This window comes from Platalea leucorodia (assembly GCF_965183815.1).
Source record: "Platalea leucorodia genome assembly, chromosome: 9".
Classification (NCBI taxonomy): Eukaryota; Metazoa; Chordata; class Aves; order Pelecaniformes; family Threskiornithidae; genus Platalea; species Platalea leucorodia.
In genome coordinates this window covers 24,744,002-24,764,914 of record NC_138831.1, presented here as the reverse complement: position 1 = coordinate 24,764,914, position 20,913 = coordinate 24,744,002, and the positions used below count along the sequence as shown (strand labels likewise).

At 43.6% G+C, this 20,913-nt stretch overlaps 1 protein-coding gene across 1 annotated transcript in view; it reads right to left on the bottom strand.

Annotated features, from left to right (window-relative positions):
- Positions 1–10,380, bottom strand: part of FBLN2 (fibulin 2) — a 79,306-nt gene extending 68,926 nt beyond the window's left edge. Inside the window, exon 1 of the mRNA XM_082321453.1 lies at positions 9,040–10,380. Within this exon, the coding sequence (XP_082177579.1) occupies positions 9,040–10,378 (1,339 nt within the window). The 5' untranslated portion in view covers positions 10,379–10,380. The remainder of the gene's footprint in view (positions 1–9,039) is intronic.
- Between the last annotated feature and the right edge of the window lie 10,533 nt (positions 10,381–20,913).

Here is a 20,913-nt window from a genome sequence, read left to right as displayed (position 1 = left end):
AACACCACCAGTGCTTTGGAATGGCAGTTTAGGACTTTTGGGTGGCTTTGGAAGAGAATTGGTCATCTCAGGCACAGCACAGACAGACTGGGAATAGTCAATAAAACATAAACCCTGCTCACACGTAAGGGGATCTTTATAAAATTCCAATTACTGCTGGCTTGTTACCTAAGAATCCCTAAGAGGTAAGAGATATTGCTCGCTGTGAGGCCCGGGGTAATGAAATTACAAATTCTTTCGTGAGTAAGCATATGCTAGAAAGCTACATTTATTTGGCCTACCTACTTGAAACTGTTCAAAAGGTTATTATCTCACAAAATTTGGATCAGAAATTACTACTTATATTTGCCTTTCTCTAACAAGGAGCTATATTCAGGGTCATTTTTAATTCCTCAGTGATCGATTAGAATACTACAAACACTACTGCAAAGAAGTCTCATTTAAATGCTGTTTTCTGAAGAAGTATCAAACATGCATACAAAAAAAAAAAATACTCTCAGATACATACTATAAATAACCAGCAAATGCAATCCCCTTCAGAAACCTGGTGAGCCCAACAGCCTTGTCTTTTCAAGTGGTTAATTAATTTGTACAAGAAAACTCCCATCTTATTTCCATAGTTTGTCTCCGGCATGTTTTAATTTCAGAATTCAGATCAAATATTCTTGTTGCAAACCATGGATGGAGCTAACTTTTCACAAATGATGATGTTTACCTCTACAAAATAGGTACACAGGATGGGTTTCCAAAAATATTTTGATGCCATCATAGGTTAGGTACTCAACTCCAGTTGAATTTATTATTTCAAAATATAAGATTTAAACTATCTTGGTAACTAAATCCCATGAAGTTAAGGATATCTGAAAACCCTAGGCTGTGTTCAGTGTCACTGTGGAAAACGTGTCCCATCAGACACTGCTTTTTGGGCTTGTGCCAGTGCCAGCAGTGTCAGCAGTGCCATGCTCCTCCAGGGAAGGATGGGACACCAATACTGCCAATATACATTCCCCAGCCAGGTGTGAATGCTTCATCCTGTTTCACTTTTTCTTCAAACACTCTCTGTACCTCCCCTTGGTGCCAACACTTAACACAATTAATTTCCTTATAAAAAAAATGCTCCAGCCAACTGCATGAGTAATAGTCCTTGTGTTGCAGCAAAATTAACTCAATGTATAAAATGCACTATCAGTGGATGGGAAATCTGACTACACCACATCATCGTACCAGATGCTGGGAAAAAGACCTTGCTCTTCAGAGTGTATTTAATGAAGGCAAGACTAGCAAGATCTGAAGGAACATACGTGTTTGTCCCACCTTGTACTGCACATTGTACCTGCTTGCCATGGTTCCCAGTGATTCACAGCCTTATCTGTAAGATCACACTGAAGTGAGGAGCTGTTATCTTCAATTTATGGGTAACTAACTCAGGAAGACAGAGAGCCACCTTTTCAAACATCTCTAATTACTAGCCTGGCAGTTACTGGAGTTTAAAAAGAAAAGACCTTGAGACCTGAGTATTTCTGTAAGTTGTTTAGGCTCTTAAAAATCTGCATATATCTGACTATGACAGGTTATGCAAACAGTTTTTAATGAAGCATGGCGCTGAAACTTGGCATTCTGCATACCAGGTTTGTGCTTGCACCACTTCACAGATCTTCACATCTTTAAATAAAGATCCTCTAAACTATTTTCTCTAAAGATCATGAGCTCCTGGTTCAGTACACAGCTACCACTTAAAATACCCAAAACAGCACCATAAAAGCCTGACGCAAAAGTATTACTAACCAGGACCTCATGACCTTTGGTTACTATCTCCATTTTAGCAAGGAGATGCACATGATGAATGGAAGAAGGTCTGCTGTGAGGAGAGATTGGGCTCACCAGGGGGATTCTTGCAAAGAAAGAATAATGCTCTAAATTCAGAGCCCGCAGCTTTGAGAGGCACACTGAAGCCCAGCCAGCTGGAAAACCAGCAGCGGTGGTCTGGCCCACAGCAGTTCCCAAAACACAAACAGGCAAGCAGCAGTCATGCAGTAACATGTCCACAGAGATTGTCTGGACACAAACACCAAACCATGAACACTGACCCCAGAAGTATGCTCCTGGGTAGGGCAAGTCTGGCTACTGAAAATTCAGCTGCTGCCTACACGCCTAGGCTGGCAGGCTAGATCAGCCCTCCTGATCTGTGCTCAAATTCCTCCAGTGGGACTATTCAAAGCACTTGACATAGGCCTAATGCTGCATCCACTGAAAGTAAGAGCTTCGGAAACAGAAGGCCAGGCCACATCCAGCAGGCCAGTGCCTGGAGATTTGATACTTTTGGCTACTGTTTATTCCAGAGTCTGAAAACAATTAGTCTGAATACACTCCTCCATGTCGTTGGGGCAGGCTTTGGTTTTCCTTGCACCCTTTTCTCACAAATTCGTGCCAGAAGCAGTGTTTAGCGCACACACACACTTGAAATTACCGGTCTTGTTAAAACAGAAAGTGCAAAGAGGGCCCATCCCAGCACAAGTGGTTCCCTTCATCTTGCTGTCCAACGTCAGCCCCTACTTATGCTTTTAGATATTGGAAGGAAGACAAATAAAAAGACAGGGAAACACAACTCTGGTGACTACTGCACCTCAGGCAGGTTTCCTTCCAAACTTTGTGTGCAGGGGGACAGACCTCGCCATGCAATGCTCCACTCGAGCACAAACTTGAAATGACAGGTTCACTGTCAGCAGGGCTGGTTGGCAGTGGCCCAGCAGCCCAAAACTGCCAGCATGTCTGAGAGAGGTCCCTGCATGAGCTGCTCACGGCTTCACCATGGGCTAGGCTCGTGGAGCTGGATGAGGAGGGGGTGTCAGCCCCTGGCCATGGGCCCTGGGGTCACAGCATTGAGGTGAGCAAGGGAAGATGTCTAGGGAGAGGTTGTGCACTAGAAGCCATGAGTGGATCAGCCCCCCACATACCATACATAGTGTTTTTTAATTAGGAAACAGTTGCGTCTTTTCTTTTTCCTCCTAAACTAGCATCCAGCTACCTAATAAGGTATGAATGCCATTTTTGGCAGAACAGATAGATCTATTTGGCGCTTCTCTCTTAAAACACTTCTTAATTTTATAGTATCTTAGTCTTCCTCTTTCTATACGTATCTCAGCCTGCCTTATACACATTCATGCTATCTTCCTCTGTAATCTTACTATCTCAGAACTTTAATTACCAACGAGACAACTGAACGCTGTCACCTGGGGCTGTAATTCATGCTGATTCACACTTGCTGGCCCAGAGGCTTTTTCTCCCTGCACCGCACTCTCCTGAGGTTTATTTTTATCCTCAGTTATCCTAGTTTGAGGGCTTAAAGCTGATTTCTTCCTGTTGCGGAGAGAACTGGGACGACCTAGACAACATAGGATTAAGCCTGAGGTAATTCAAGTAAATGTGAAAGAACACTTCACGTGATACCAAAAAATACAAAGTAGTTACAAACAGAGTTCGTGTTTCTGAAGCACCACCCATAGCATTCTCCCACCTCCAGTGCATTTTGTGGTGGCAGTATCAGGGACGGACGGTCCAGGTACACCTCGAAAACCCTCACTGCAGGTCTGCTTAATGGATCTCGTTTCCTGTTTGTCCTCAGTTCAGAAATTCAAGGTCATCTTTCCTTATGAGCCTCAATATCAGCAAATGTGCAGTATATGGGTTGGCTGAAATAGCAACTACATCCTTAGAAGTTAAATGATAGCCTCCCAGTACCTCCTACCTGATCAGGATTCACATGCGATAAATGCCATTCTCACATCCACTGATCTCAGCTTGCAAATATTTACTTGATACAATTTACTTCAGTTAGAGAGCAATTATCCTTATCTCTAAAAATGACCATGATGATAAACTCATCCACAACTGGTGATTTTTTTAAGTGGAAAAATACCTCCATTCTGAAACACAATGGTTCCAGCTAGACACAAATTGTTATTCAGCCTGCCAAAACCAGAATGCAAATCATAAAACATTCACAACGAGGCTGCTTGCTACCTGAGTTACATTTATCCAAGAAACAGCATTCTACTGGCAGAGCATAAGGAAATGGAAAAAAGTGGGAAAATCATAACAAAACTCGACAGTAAGATCTTTAAAGATGTTTTATTCAACCCTCTCCTGTTCAGGGCATTTTTTGGGATGAGGAAATAGGAAATATAGAAATTAAACTCCCTCTGTTTGCTGCTCCTGCAGTAAGTGACAGGATAAGATCAATGTTTGGAAAAAGACTGTATAAAGAGAATAGTCTCCATCAATCTCATCCCTTCCCTTGGTGAAAGTATTTAATTCACACTTTCTCAGCTGAGTAATTACCTCTACTTTACACTTACAGTTCCTTTAGGGATGCAGTAATTAGCATTTGCCACAGAAACTTCAATAGGTCTGTATGTTGCTGAAGAAAGTTGCTCTTTCGTCTATATTCAGGATCTATGACAAGTGCACTCACAGAGTAAAAGACAAATGTTTCCACAGCAGGGAGTGCTACAGGCTGCACAGAGCACAAGGTGGCAGAAACCCCTGAGCAGCAGCAGCTGCCCCTGGCAAAGGCAGGAAAGCATCCACTGGGCTCACACAGCCCTGCAGAGCTGGTGCTGCACTTCCCACCTTGCAAATGGAGAACCCAGCTCCCCAAAGTCACCATTTTACCAGTGGGTTTGCAACAGGGCCCATTTCTGTGATGGCAGCAGCACCTGCATCCTCCCTGGATCCTATCCCGTGATCCCTATCCCGTGATCCCTATCCCGTGATCCCTATCCCGTGAGTGCTGCTGCAGCCCCAGAGAGCCACCGGTGAGGGCCTGGCCTCACAGCACCCAGATAATCAGCAAAACGGCTAGTCCCAAAAAGCTCAGAGCAGACAAAAAAGGAGAGGGGAAAAACGTCCCCAAAACAAACGGCAATTCACTGGAGTCCATGAGTGAAGATGCTAAATAGACCATCTTAGCTGGCTGATGAGAAATACAGTGCAATATTACATCTCATTGTATGTGCTTGTGTCTTAACAACAGCAGCTTTTTAGATGCAGTTATTTCTGTCCCTGGGCCGGGCAGAGCTCAGCACATACCCCAGGGCAGCCTCACCAGAGACAGAGACCAACCCACCTGTCAGCGAGAAGGGAAGCAGCGCGTGCCAGCCTCACAGAGTCGTACTGAAATGCAGATGAAAAATGAAGCCCAAAAGGAGAAAGAGAATCAAAACACAAAATTAACCTTTCCTGAGCACCAAAGTACTCCATGTTGTTTCCACCATTAGATTACATATGAGCCATCAGAGATTTGGGAGATGAAAACTCAGCTACATGTAAAACCTAAGTGAGATACATAAGATATAAGTAATGAAGCCAAGATTTTAACCAAAGGCATCAGGGATCCAACCACAGCCGAGTTCTTTTGCCAGGATACAGTTAATAGGAAGAACAAATGCAATATCATCCATCTAACTTGGGCTTTTAGTGGCAGCAAATGTTTCTTTGAAGCCTCCTATACTTTTCTAAACTCTGGAGAAAAAGAAAGAAAGAAAAAAAAAATCTAGAATGACCCTACAGTCACAAAAATGTATCTCTCAGTGACTTGGGAACATAAATAAATGTATGTTTCCAGAAAAAAAGCAGTTAAGAAGAAATGTTAATAACCATATTGATGGAAGGAAAAACCCAAAATAAAGAAAATCCATCCCCATACACAGACTGAGAAAAACAGGAAAATTCAGTTAAGTGCAAAAACTGCAAACAATCCCCTAAACACAGCCCTCCTCTCTGAAGCAGCCACTGCTGGAAAGGCACAGCCACTTCCAGCCCCTTGGGCTGGTCACATCTTCACTGTGACCCTCTGCAATCACACAGCATTCACAGTGGCCAAAACACCCTCCCCGAGCTGTGAGCAATGGCCTCTGCACCCCACAGCACCCTGCTGAGAGCTGGTCGAACAAAATCTGTGCTCGCTGCTTCTGGGAGCCCATGGGCAGGGCACAATGCAGCCGGTGGCCTGGGAGCACCTACTTCTTTTGGGACATGAGCGACTCTGTGCCTGCATGAGGGCTGGCTCACATTGCACCCCAAAGAGCCGGACAGGACCTGAACACTGCCTTGGGGCCGCCCACGTGCAGCCCCTGAGGAAAAGCCCAACTGCACCCAGAGGTGCGGCACCACCCCACTGCAAGAGTGGCAGCCTCATTAGGAAACAGCGAAACGGCCTCGCAGGTTTTAAAAATTAGGGGATTGATGTAGTTTTCATCATGCTGCTGATTCTTGAGGGGAGAAAAGAAGTAATTTGGCAATTCTGGTAGATTATGCTATTTTACAGTTAGAAATACACGTACAAAATTATGTTTTCATTCTATATCTGAAGGCAAAATTAATTTTTCTTTTAAGTCTGACTAATATCTTCACTCACCCTCTATCACTGGCTCAGGAGTCACCAAAGAGACAGAAGATGTATGTGTTTTATTACTTCAAACATACGGATCTACTCACATGAGTCACAAACACATCAATTAAAACAACAAAACAAGTGAAAATACAGCAGTCCCTAGGCATGAGCGCTGGTGGTAGCCATGTCAAGGGAGATTCCTGATTTTTGGAGAAGGCTCTGTAGTTCCTTTACAGCCTGTACAGATCTGCTTCCACCAAGTATCCCTAATGGGAATGGTGGAGCAGATGGGGGGCGTGGGGTGATGCACATGGTGCAGTGACACTGGCGCTCACTCCCAGCACATGCAGCAACTCTGTGGGCCAAACAGAGCACCAGCAGCCTCGGAGCTGCGCTGTCTACAGTCAAACAGACTGTGCTGTGCTCCAAGGGCTAGTTATTTTCATTTCTACTTCTACAATATTTAAAGAAATTTACGTCTTTCTCTCTCTCTCTCTCTCTCTCTCTCTCTCTCAGCTAAGGCAAAAACGGCATCCAGTCATTTCCAAGCCTGCTTCTGTAGGCTAGACAATGCATGCCTGACGTGACATCCATCACATTTTGCTCCTATCCCACAGGCATCCCAACCTAATCCAGACCTCAACCAGACCTGTCTCAGCCAAGCAGTTCCCAGGAATCACAGACTGGAAATCACCCAAGGAGACTCTAAAATGTAGTAGTTAGCTCTGCTGCTAAACACTTTCACTCCAATAGGCTTTTTTAAACCCTCTCATTGAAAATTTCAGGATGGTCCACCCACCCTTCCTTTTTGAGAGGAAAAAAAAGGCAATTTAATTTTAAATATATTGGTTTTAAGTTACATCAGAAAACAGGTTATTGCATGTTAGTCCTAACTCAGACCCATGTATTATGCACAGCCTTGATGCACAGCTCAGGTCAGATTTTGTGGTAGACTGCAACAAATACAACACAAGAGCTTTCTGCTTAAGCTGCATGGTAATACTAAGCAGCATAAAATCTGACTACAGATGAACTCAGTGCGCCATGTAGGCAGATGCTTTTTGCCACTTGCATTTGCACAGAGCAGATGAAGATGTTATGGACAGATCCTCTTATTCAGGTTACACAAACTGGAAGGCTGGAATCAGTTCACTACTCCCCTAAGATAATCAGCCAGTCACCCCTGTTTGATTCATCTTTCACATAACAAAAGGAGCTAGACGTAAAATACAACAGGCATCTGCGAAGAGAAGGTAGCACAGAGGTAAGGCTTGGCGCATGTTAACTATCTATTAAATCACTTTTGAAAGTCTATGCTTCCTAATGGCATCCCTCTCGATGGTATGTGTGCTCAGCTAATGTCTTCTCCTTTCAAGGCATTGCATTCAAACACTGCTGCCTGGTGTACTCCTACAATGCAGTGAGGTTCTTCAGGTAAGACTGGTTTCTAGAGCATTGCTTTAGTGAAATCAAGAATTCAAGGTCTGACTCAGATTATAGCTGCTATCACTAATTGTGAGGTCAACATTTACAATAAAAACATAAGTGGAAGTGAAAGAAAAAGAAAAAGGCTACCATCTCCATTCATGGACCTCATACATCTTTTGTTTGGTAAACAGTCATGAGGTGCTGTTTGTGTTGGGACCTAGAGTCTCAGCTCCAAATCTGCTCTCCTCCTATCTCCCTTAAACTTCTTGAGAAGATGGACTAGGCACTTCAAGATGTTTAAGGGCTACCTAGATAACCCAGGAAGAAATATCTCTGTCTAGGGAGTAATCAGTGTTCTCTACTCAGACTGCAAGTATTATACATCTGAGTCTCATGAGAACATTTTGTGCCACATCTTGAAAAAGGAGATATTACTCTTGATTTGATGAAAAATGAATTGAAAATATGAGCTGTGTATGTGCTAATTTATAGCGATGAAGTTTGCATTCATTACAGTAATGAGCATTGCATAAAGCATATAATCAACATTCACTGCAGATGTCAAGAGGAATCCAGAGGCAGAGAGGAAATATGTACACTTGCCACAGTTGATAATAAACTTCCAGCCCCCAAAAAACACAAAGCAAGAGGCAGACCTTTTTCTCCCTACTCGTCCTCAGGGGTATTTGAGTGTATCTATCAAGTTCTTGTATTAATGAGCTTAGACAGCCTTTCAACCATAGGATAAATATTACAAGTGCTGTAAATATTTTCGTAGTAGAAGCACAACTGTTCCACTTCCTCCCCAGCAAAAGACAAAAGCTACAAATGTGATTACATTCAGTTGGTAACTGGAGGATCCAAGCAGATAACTAATTAAATCCTTTTGTGTAGAGTAAGATGTTTCTCTAGCATCGCATTAGAAATTAAATGCAAGTAATGGAAGGAAAAGGTCAGAGTTTAATAAATCATCATCTGAAATAAAGTTAAAATAGAAACCGAAAACACCATTAACAGTTTGCAAAATCAAATGTAGGCAATGGTGAAATGGTATCTATTATGTCAAATGAAACACAAACTATCTTCTGAACAAAAGATAACTGGAGGTTTGCTTGATTTCATGCCCATGTGGAGCAGTAAGAAGAAAAGAACAGTGGATATGCACCAACGTTATTATGAGTAAATGTTCTCTAGACATCTACGCTGGAAGTAGTTCTTACCTTCTGGTAACCTGGGGTTAGCATGAATAGAGTTGGGGTCCCCATCTTCCTCGGGATGATAACGATAAAGCGTCTGTGACTGCTTTTGGGATGACTGACTACGGTCTTCCTTTAGAGCAACAGGAGGAGAGGTTGTTGCACTGAACTTTACCTTGGGGAAGGCATTTCCCTCATGCGTTTCATGGGAAGATTTTGACCAACTCGGCTCTGTTAAATTCACCTCTTTCAAGCCTAGATACATGCTGTTCCCTAGGTCATCTTTTCTGGCATGCTTTTTCATTTTAGAGTGGGGGGCTCTTTCTTGCTCATGCCTCTCTTTGTCCCCTTGCTTCCCCTTTGGTCTCCTCTCCAATTCCTCCAGGTGCTTGGCTGTCTCAGTGGTGGCTGTTGTGTGCTCCAGAGGAGCACTGGTGGTTACTGGTGCTTCCTTATGCGTCACCTGCTGGACGGATGCTGCAGTGGTGCGGGGCACCCTCTTTCGCTCACTTCTTTCTGTGGCACTGCGAACTTCAGAGGGTACCTTAGGCACTGGTGTGGTGAGTGCCACAGCTGTTTCCTCACTGTACGGATCGGTTGGAGCCAAAGCTGAAGGAGCAATGCTGGCTGGTAGGTAGTCATAATCCTCGCTTTGCTCTTGGCTGATGCTCTCTTGCTCTAGGTGGGAAGAATAACTCCTGTATTTTTTTGGAGACTCCACCTGGGTGTTGTCTCCTTCTGATGCCTCCTGGTCATAGCTGTATGGATCGTCGTAGTGCCTCTCTGGTTCACTATCTTCAGCATCTATCGGACTTGCAGTGTTTAAGGCAAACGTGTTACAGTCTGGAAGCTGGTAGCACATCAGCTCACCACCAGCGTTTGGGCAATGGCAAACCTTGCAGGGGGGCATGTGGAAGGTGTGCCCCGCTACATACTTCTGGCCCTCGTGGAGGCAACCTATTCTCCCACACTGAGGACACCCGTCAGCTGGCACCACCGCATCAATGCAGTTTGGGGGCAGCTCTGGGCACAGCATGAACTGGCAGCTGATCTTGCCTCCTCCCTTGGGGCACGAGCACTCAGTGCTTCCAAAGTCCACAAAGTAAGACTGCCCTTCAGGCACTTTGCCATTGATAAAGCCCACGTTGACGCAGTCGTAGTACTGGTAGCCTTCGCACATGCAGCCGTGCTGCAGACATGTGGCACAGCACTCGCCAGGCTCCAGCACGTCCTCGATGCAGTTGTCCAAGGGCTGGCACTCTGTGCCTGTGCAGTCCCTCTGTGCACGGGAAATGCCGGTCCACAGCAGCACAAGGAGGATGACATTCAAACAGCTCTGCTGCCAGCTCTGGTACCTATCCATAGTCTTCCCAAACAAATATAGCTCCAGTCCAAACTTGTGCATTTAATGTTTTTTTTCCTAGAAGGCTGTAGATTCGGCTCCAAATCTGGAGTGTTTTCCCAAGTTACCTTTTCTCATAGATCCTATAGTTATGAAAGAAAACTCTGTTAAAGACTATACTCAGCACATATCCTGTTAAACATTAGAGGTCTTTAAAAGTTGGGACAAAATCCAACATCTGGAAACCTAAGTACAAAATTAATCATAACGTCTTCCAAGCATTGTAGGCACTAAGTTTGGAGTTGCATGCTCCCCCCCCCCCCATTTGGAAAAAGAAAGAAAGAAAAAGAAAGAAAAAAAGATTGTGACTGTTCTCTTTTGAATCTGTTCATAAAACATATATGCATTTCAATAAAAAGAAGGCCTTAACCCTTCAATGCCTTTTTGTTAATCTTTGTAGCTAAAAATAGAAAGATTTTTTGGCAGATAGTAAGTAAACACACAGTTCTTCCTCTGCAGATGTAAGTTTAAGATAATTATTCTGTATGTTTTAATTACTAAGACCCAAATCTTAAAGATCTTTCTTAGACAAAACTTAGCCTTGAGACGTGAGAATTTGTCTGTAGACACATTAACTCAAAATAAGAGGAAGTTTTTTTGGCCTTCTTCCCCCACTTAGCAATCTTTTGTACTTCAGTCTTTGGCATTAACAGGGCTTTTTTTGCCTTCAGCAGTGCTGAAATAGAACTTCTTTGTATACTGCGGTTACTGTGTGGTTAAACATCATATTAGCTACCCTGTAATACATATTAGAGGCCGGATCCTCAGCTCACAGAAGTTGGCACAGCTTCACAGCAGGCCTGTAGCACACAGAGCTTCACTGAGTTACAACTGTATATGCAGTGGATGCTACACCAACCAAAGATATGCCACCAGTGGCAACCACTTCTTTTATTTTTGACACCACCAGTAATACTTTATAGCGAATTACTACACTATGAACAGTATATATATATATATATATAGTATATAACAGTATATATATATGTAAAAATGAATTGGCATATTAACACTTTGTTAAAATGGGTTAGGGAAAAGAAAGTTGTTTGCTTTTTAACTACTAAACCCTTTGACCATAGAAAAGTTTACGAGTTAAAGTAAATCAGCTGTTGTCTTTTATATCAAAAGCATGCTCAAAAAGCTACATAACATGGAAAAGTAGTTAAAACAGCAAAAAGGTTTTCTATAGAATTTCATAGAATTAGCAATCTGATTATTTTTCCAGAACCCCTCCCATCATCAAAAAAAAAAAAAAAACCCTAAAACATTTATCTAGCGGGTAAAATGTAGTCACATCACCAAGAACAATAAACCACACACGCAACAGGAATCCTGCCAGAAAATCCATTCAGAAAGATTACTTCTCCCATTCAAACTGGACTTCCAACAAGTCTGCTTCGGCACTGCTGGAAAGCAGCCAGGCCGTGGGGAAAGCGAGCCTGTTCTGATAAGATACAGACAAACTGTGCTAAGAATTTCCACAGTTCTGCCCTGGAATTTGAACTACTTCAGTACATTGTACAGAGATATAATTCTTACAAATGTAGGTTTTCTACTAATAATTTGAGTATATTAGTTGAGTGTGCTAAAGGATACTGATCGAAGGAAGAATAAAATTGTCAGAAAGTATAATAATGGCTTGGAAGAATCTTACTTTTTCAGAACTGCTCTCAAAACTAGGATATTTCATATGAAGGAAAATTTTCAATATTTGGTGCTGAAATTAATTCTTCAGAATCCAGCCTGGGAATTAATAATTTATCCTACTTTCAGCAGTTTTTCCAGGTAATCCAAATTGGTAATTATTACATGGCTTTAGCTGGTGAATAATTAATGGAAGGACAATTAAAGATAAGCTTCTTCTGTAAGTGTCCCACAGCAGGATTTTGTCACCATCCCCTCCCATTGGTACCTCCTGGCTTTAATGCTTCAGTGCACCTAAGTCCCTTGGTCAAACTGTGCATGCCAGAGCACTGCTGGCGGCAGCTGAGCACAGCTCTGCCCTGTCCCGCACCTCCCTCTCCCACATCAGTGCTTCCCAGGCTCAGAAAGCCCCGGTACTCTGATGCAGGCTGTTTGGCTGTCACAGCCCCAGGTTTGGCCAGCCTCTACATACACGATGGTAGGGCACAGGATTGCCTTGGTAATCAGCACCTGTGGGCCACATAAAGGGCAAGCTTGTGTGCATCACCTACTTTATATCTAAGCAGCAACTGCTCACAGTCAACTACTGCTGTCCTGGTGCAGCACAGCCCGTCAGGTAAACGTGACAATGGGAGCAGGACACCCCTGTGAATCGTGCTTGCCTGCCCTGCTTGTATGTTCAGGTTTCCCAAAAGCAGCACTCACTTCTCAGGCATAAACTTGAACTCCCAACAAGAAACCCCCAAACTACCTCGTATCGGGAAACAAAAAGCAGAAAGCCAGTCATAATTTATAAATAGCATGCCTAGAAGTTCAAGCACAGCTGAGGGTTTATCATGGGACAGTCCTGTTTTCGTGAAAGGAGGTGCTTGACTGCCCTCCCCTGTACCTCCTCCCCTCCTCATCTGCACCCCCCTTCTGTTCAAGGGTCGGTTTGCTTTTCCAGGTCACCTCCAGTTTTTCCTCTGTTCCTCTCCTTGCTCCCTTGCCCCTCGCCCACGGAGAGGCCCAGAGAGCTCATGGCCCCTCTCCTGCAGCAAGCCCTGTCCCTGCTCCCCGCCTCTCACACTCTCTGCTCAATGCCTTATTCAGTCCCTTTGTACCCTTTCTCTTTTGATCATTTCCACATCCCTCAACATTTGGTTTCTCAAGCTACCAACCTCAAACTGATAAGGCTGGAATCCTTATAAACCCTTTTTCTGTCAATAACACCATAATCTTCCCTATCCTCAGGCTCACTTTCCTTCATCAGAGGCTCCATGTTTCTGGTGTAATGATTCCAAAAAAAGTATCTCTTTTTATTCCTTTAAACCATTGCCTTTTCCCTGTGCTTTCTCCATCTGTTCCACACCCATCGCTCCCCCCTCCCAACCCATAAACTTGCATATCAAAGAAACAGTCTCTACTTCAGGCACAGAGAAAAACAGCTTTGAGTGAAGTGCACAGACACGACCATTGAGCCCCACTGAGAAAACGCATCCCTCCAAACAGACTGTGTGTGCTCCTGCCAGCCCACGCAGCTGATGATATGCAACTGCCTCTGGATCTATGCCCTTCCCCAACGCTGAAACGACACTCTGGAGACAGCAGCTAATTACCTGGTAATGGCATCAAAAGCTGGAGCTATGAAATAAAGGTGTCTGTACCAAGAGGGTAAAAAAATGCACTGTCTCTGGAGGATATGGGAGTTTAATACCAGTAGACATTATTGCAATAATTTGTTTCCATTAACTATTTTAATGCTTTCTTTAATGTGCTTTTACACAACTGGGACAATACGCAAGGGCTTCACCTAAATGAAAATCAGGTCTTTTCACTCTCAACTCTGTCCTTCACCCACTCTTATCAATGTCATTGACTTTCAATGCTCACTTGGGTGGGATGTCACAACAAATTAGGCCCTGCACACCTAAAATAAAGGTCTTTCAAAGTCTCCCTTGAAAGCTTTACAGAGCTCTACAGCAAGAGAACCCAAGTGTCACCCCTGTCCTCATGCATTGCTTCATGACCCAGAAGGCTTCAATTTATGTCCTTTGTGGAGTTTCCTAACCTGCTGTGCTGTGTACCCTGCTCTCCTTTGGTTCAAGTGCTAACCCTGTTGGCTTTACTGGGGTCCTACTGGGCCACTATGAAAGCAGCTGTTGCCAGTCCTGTGCACACACTACATCCTGAGAAAGCATGAGTGCCCATGCAAGGGAGGGCCAATGCTCTGGATTGGGACTAAAAGTCCCTCAAAGTCAACAGAAGCAAACCCGTGAGGTAAATCAGCAGTAAATAGAGGATGGTCAGACCACAAAGCTTATTCCTCAATTCCTTCTTTAAAAACAATTCCTAGGAAAGGCAAAGCAAAGACACCTTATGGAAAACCAGCTTAAAAAAGTAACAGCTCAAATGAAGATGAACTACAGGCACACATCTCCATGGAAAAGGAAATGAGAATGCTTCATATTGCAGATGAAACCACTATCTGTGTGACAGGACATCCAAGGCTAACAGCAGCAACCATCAAAATTGTAACTAGCAATGGCTGAAAAACATGATATTCCTGTCTCCTGGCAGGGAAAGTGGGTAGAACAAAACAAGATTGCAAAATGCTTACTTCAATTCAATTTGGGGCCAAAAAGTTATAAATTCTGACATTTTTGCAAAACAATATACTCAGAGTGATTTACTTCAATCAAAGCCATAACAAAGTCAAAAGGAAGAATGTTGACTTGATTAAAACAGTTCAGCTGTATTACTTGAAAATGTTGATGAAACCAGTGTGTTCCCACAGAAGATCTAGACATTTTAAATGTGCAACTTCTTTAAATTAAGAGGAGTATTTTATTGGGAGATTCTTTTTCCAGATGGTTTCATTTCAGTGCTGAACCAGAAAGCTTATTCTAGGTAAGCAGAGCTGACAGGAGGCACTTTCCTTAAAAGACTTCACACAAACACCATCTTTCTGTGTGAAGGTTGCCCCAGAGATGGCAGCACAACTGCAGAAGGTGTGCACGTGTGGAAGAGATACTGCAGGATCAAGAGCATTCTTTCAAATGCTGACTGAATAAAAAGAGGCAGCCATTTATAAACAAAAAGAAATAAATAGAATAAATTCAGCCCACCGCAGAGGACAACACCTGCGTGAGAACCCACTGACTTCCAGCTTTGAAGATGCACCTGTGATTTAACCAGCTGCAGATCCCTGAAAACAGGTTTAGATAGAACAATTCTTTCTCTGTCCTGCCTCTCAGTTCCTCACTAAATTGCCCTTCTTGAGGATGGTAAAAATAGAAATGCTGTTTTGATACACATCTCCTTTTGAACAGTGTGCAGGGCCAGATGCAAGCCTGATGTGAAAGCAGAAGGTGGCAGACATCTGTGTGATCCCTCCTGTGCCATGTACTGGGAGCACACTCCCTGCTGGGTGCAGCTGTGGGGTTAGCCACGTAGTTTGTCCATTAATCTACACCCAGGTTTCATGCTACAAAGAAAGAAGTCTGTCTATGCATTAAGCTGTGGGAAAGCAAATGCAGTAGTGGCACTCACCACCTGTGCCCAAAGCAAGTTCATCAACCCACAGAGGTACCATGAATGGTTCTCCTGGTCTCCCGGTGCTACCCAGTCCAAACTGGCTCTCCAGGCTCAGGCTGTACGTGACCAGGGACCAACTACAGCCCTTGTCTGTGATGTTGAATCTCTTCTCTATCACATTGGTGAAAGCATTGCAAAAAGCACAGTAGTAGGCTGAAGCGCATGTGCACACCCACACGAAACAACAAGGCTAATGTATTTCACCAGTCTCTGTGTTTTAGCACCTCTCCCCAGCCAGAACTCTCTGGTCTACTGCAGCTGCCAGCAGCTCTTAAATGGCTGCGGTCATATTTTAGACTAAGGGAGGAAGAAGGGAGGGGACGGAAGGAAATATCAATTTTTAAAACAATGCCTTTTAAATGCAAGAGAAAATGGAAATTTGTGAGAGATCTTTCTTGTATGAAAAACAGAAAAAAACCCTAAGCCCAGTAACTCCTGATTCGGCTGTGCCAGCCAGTGGATTAGCTCTTCCTTTCACACCCTCTCAATCCGGAAACTTGTGATCTCATCAAGCGCTGGAAGGGATTGCTGCTGGCTGCTCCCAGTCCATCTCACTAGCAGAGGTAACTAAAGTGCTATTCACCACACAGATGAATGAAAAGTGAATAAGGGTTTCCTTTACTGCTCTTATGAAATATACAGTGCACAGAGCCCATCATTTCTGCCTGCTAATTAATGAAATTTGAGATCAGCTGAAGGCAGCCTTCTCCTTTGGGGCACCTGCGTTGGGGAGAAAGAGAGGAAGGGTAGGATAAACCCCAGTGTAAGTCCAAATTCAATGAGCTGCTTTTTCTTATCGAAAGTAAAGCACGAGATGCTTAGTCACTTCAGTGTTGTCAACACTCCAGTTCTTGGCAAAATCAGCCTGTTTTCAGAAGTCATAGCTTTTGCAGGCAGTTTTCCTCAGCTTTATTTTCAATAAGATATCAGTTACTGTTAACCCCCTTTTCATGGAAAAGCTTAAAAAATGGACATTTGGGAGTCTGTAGGATTATTACTTAATTCAACAGAGAACTCAAGAGTGGGACAAACAAGGAGCAAGCAGCACGGGATCAACACTCACGCAGTTTCCCAAAAGCGGCTCCGATAAGACCTCCCTTCCCAGCAGAAGCGCCCCTGGGCAGAGATGCTCCCAACGCTCTCCAGGACATTCCCCACACTCAAATCCAAACAGGAACCTGACACGCTGCAGTAATGGAAAAGCATCACCAAGGTATTTCAGCTGAAGTAGCCAAGCATTAGCAGCAGTGACCAGGCAGCTCTGGGACGTATTCTTCCAGAATGTGCAGCTTTTGAAGCCATTTTTGAAGTCCTGGAGAGTGAAGGCAGTCTTTTTCCAAGTGAATAGCAGGGCAGAGTTGAGGAGGGGAGAATCACGTCTTGGGTCTATTGGGTCAGTGCTCCCCCTCACCCCAGACCCGCCCAAAATAACAGGGCAGGTACTTGGCTCTCTGAGGAGTGAAATTCTGTGTCACTGGGAGTCGCCACTGCAGCAGATCCAAAGTGACTCAGTGGGAGGATGGCAGCTGCAGAGGAGCAAGAGAGAAACGACTCACATGGGGGAAAGGAGGCGAACAAAAACACCGTCCCGCCCAGTGCACGTGGCTGGTCCTTGTCCCAGCTCTGACACACTGGCAATGGAGAGCTCAGCAAAGGGGCTGTGCATGCATCGGGGGACTAGAGCACCTGAAACATGCCAAGCGCACTGCCACTGAGTCTCTGTAAAACCAGCTAAGATTCAATTTCCTTCAGGACGATGCAGCGCTCATGCACTGGAGGCTCAGCATGTACTTGCAGCTGGGCCAGGGTCACACAGCTCTGTTGCAGAAGGAGCCTAACTCTTTTTAGTGAAAATAAATGTGTTTGTTATTGATACACTTTTTGTTTTTTACATCACCAAGTTTCAGGTGACTATGTATGTACCTGAAAAACACAATTAAATAATCCAGCTATTTCCACGACAGCCAAAAAAATCTGGGAAAAGATTAAAGCAGACTCAGCAACAGCCATTCAAAAACGTTTCCCAAGGCACAGCCAACAAAAACTTGTCGAAGCTCATAAGTTATGAACTAATTTGCACAGACAGAGTTCTTTTGGCAGCAGGCAGGCAGAGTGTGTCCCTCAGCTCCACAGCACCTCGAGCAGCCGCACACATGTAGAGACAGCCTCAGGAGATGTGGGCAGCACAGCTCCAGTGACGGCCCTGCCCCAGGTGCCATCACCAGCACTGGTTCAACGCTCTGGGCTTAGATGAAGACTGTAAATACCGGTAGCGGCTCTGATGACTGAAGGAAAGAATTTTTTCTCATTTGCTTGAGAAAAAAAGAGCCACACTCCTCCCTTCTGTCTCAGGAAGAAACAAATCCCTAGTTTCCACAGTGCTCCCCATTATTTAGATACTTTTTTGTGAGAAACCATAAGTAACTCAAGTAGAACATACCCCTCTGATCTCATAACCATGCTCCTCCAAAAGCATTCTTTCAAGGTCCTGAATTACATTTCTCTCTCTCCTCCTCTCTTTCCCTAATCTTCCTCCAGGATACTCCAGTCCTCTGCCCCTTCCCCGTGTTTCACAGAGCTCACATATTTGCAGGGCTGCTGCTGACTCTCATCAAGGAAAAAAACAGCTGCAGCCTCAAGGACAGTAGCATGCAAAATCTGAGCATGCCCCTTTCCACTCCCTCTGCGATCCACCCTCCCTAGTTCTTCTGTCCTCAATGAAATGACTACGATGCTACTTAGAACTTTCTGTAAGCAACAGATTCAAGCTTTGGGTTTGTTTGTTTTCTTAATCCAGTCTTCTATTATGCACAAGTCCTGCCAGACCTTTGAACCACACTGCCCTAAGCAGTGACAGTCAGTAATACAGATCTGCTTTTGTTGGGAAACACATTGGTTGGAGCATCTGGGCATTAAAGAGAAGCACACCTGGGTACTATCTGCCTATTTTAGGCAGCCCTTTTGGAACAGTTGAAAATTAAAATTCCCCCACCCTAAAACACAAATTAGGCAAAAGAAAGCCTACCGTTTAACTGACAGCTTAGCAAGTGGGCTTTCCTGCCCTGTACCAATTTGGAAATAATTAACAACTGTTTTCATTGAGGGAAGACTGAAGGGAACCACAACACAGTTTTCCACAGTCTACCTGTGAGGCAAAACTGTTCACCAGCCAGAGGAACGGCGGTTCCTCCATCACCTGAACTTCAACCTCAGAATTGAAGAATTTGATTTGACACTCTCCAGAGTAACTCAGAGAGGTCTGCCAATTAATTCCAAATGAGTGTCAAAACAAAATGTCAATACAGTAAGTTTGTAGTAAATAATTTTTCAGTAAATGAGTCCTAGCCTTGTCATTGTCATGATTAATAGTGAAATTCTATCTGCTGATGAGGTGAAAATAACATGTATTTTACAGTGAACATTTCATAGTATCTTACTAATTTCATTCACAGTTTTTCCGCAACTTTTATACAGAGCTCTGTCAACATACCTCTTTTGAGCCACAACACATACTGTTGCTGTCTGCAATCAGGATTTCCCCAGAAGTAGGCTGTGAATCTTGACGTGTTCCCCTCAAAAGGCACAATGATTTTTCACAATGTAGCAAAATCCACAGAAGGACCCAAGATCAAACTCTTTTCCTTTATGACTCAACAGGATCCAAATCTGTCCCTCAAGAGAGTAAACGTGCTCTCAGTAACCAACTGTAGCAACAAACCAACTCCTTTCATTAGCTGTACTCTGCTACGCAGCTGAGAAAATACATCTTCCACTCTCCCAGCTGCAGAACGCACCTAGCTGAGACTCGCACGACAGTAGGTGAACCTCTGCACACCCACTGTCCTCCCTGTTCTCTGGCTCTTAAATAAATAACACTTAGAGACAGCACTCAAGGCCACAGCTGTCATTGTTCCATACAGAGAAGGCATTCTCTGCCCTATTCCTCTGGATAAGGTTTGGGGGGAAAAACTGGACAAGGAAGACTCCATAGCTTATTGTATCTGGTACATAAAATGCTAGCTCAAATTTAACCGTCACAAGCACACCATAGCTCCACCTCATATTTCAAGGAAATATCTCTGTCTTGAGTCACTGGGATTGCATTTTCTTCATTACAGTAAGTGTCCTCAGAATTTTCATTTACAAAATTTTCAGCCCTGAGCACATTATAACTGCTGGAATCATCCCAGATTTGCTAGTTCTGCCCTTGACAGTGATCCTGAGAGTTTGCTGTGCTCTAATCTGAACAGAGAGTCTTCCTGTTAGAAGGAAGGGACAAGAATAAGCAGTGCAAGAAGAAACAACTGTCCTGACCACTACTTCTACCTATAAAGCTTATCTGGAGTAAGCCTAGCATGAACCAAAATCTTCAAGCTTCACTGCAGGACAGGTTGTATAGGACTGCTACTGCCAGTCTGTCCCTGAACCTACACACAAGAACCATGGATATAGGATGAAATGAAGGTGTAAAAAATACAAGGGTGGATGAATCTCCCAACAGAACTGGTACCAATATCACTAAATAGTCATCTCCTTTGCTCTGCCACCACTCAGCCCCATTTCGTGATTTCCCAATCCTATGGTTTTCTATAAGCCATGAAGGAGGAGATAGCGTTTAGAAATCAACTCCACAAAGACAGGCTGGGTTAAGGATCCAGCCTTCTAATTTTGCATTGAAAAATGTTCAGCTAATTAATCTGGTTATCTGCCCAGATATTCTTTGGTATGAAGAAAAGGAACTTGGATTTATTTCAGCACTCACATACATGCCCTCTCTCCACCCACGCCATGAGACAATGGACTGCAGACAGAGCATATCTATAGTAAGTGGACTGGATGTACCATGAGGCATATTGCCAATTATAAATTAATGAAGTCCAGAAAAAGCAACAATGATCATTCCTCAGGAACAGTTTCCTCTCATATGGTGACAAAAGAAATCCCCTATCAGGGTTATTATATATACCAATTAAATTCTTTAGCTAAAGCAAAAAAATTATTATTTTAATGGAGGAAAAACTAGAACATTTGGTTAAAATGTTCTCACAGAAATGTTAATTACCACAGGCATTAAACAAATGGAAATCAAAGCCTACCATTTGTCGAGCACTTTGGAAAGTTTTAATGCAAAAAACGTGCTGGAAAGAAACCTTCAATTTTTCCTCATGAATGAAAGCAAATCCTTGTAAATGAAGCTACATCTATCATGCTGCTAATCAGTCAGCAGCCGCAGATGTAATCCATCAATCAAAACTGTTCCTGCACAAACTTCCCAT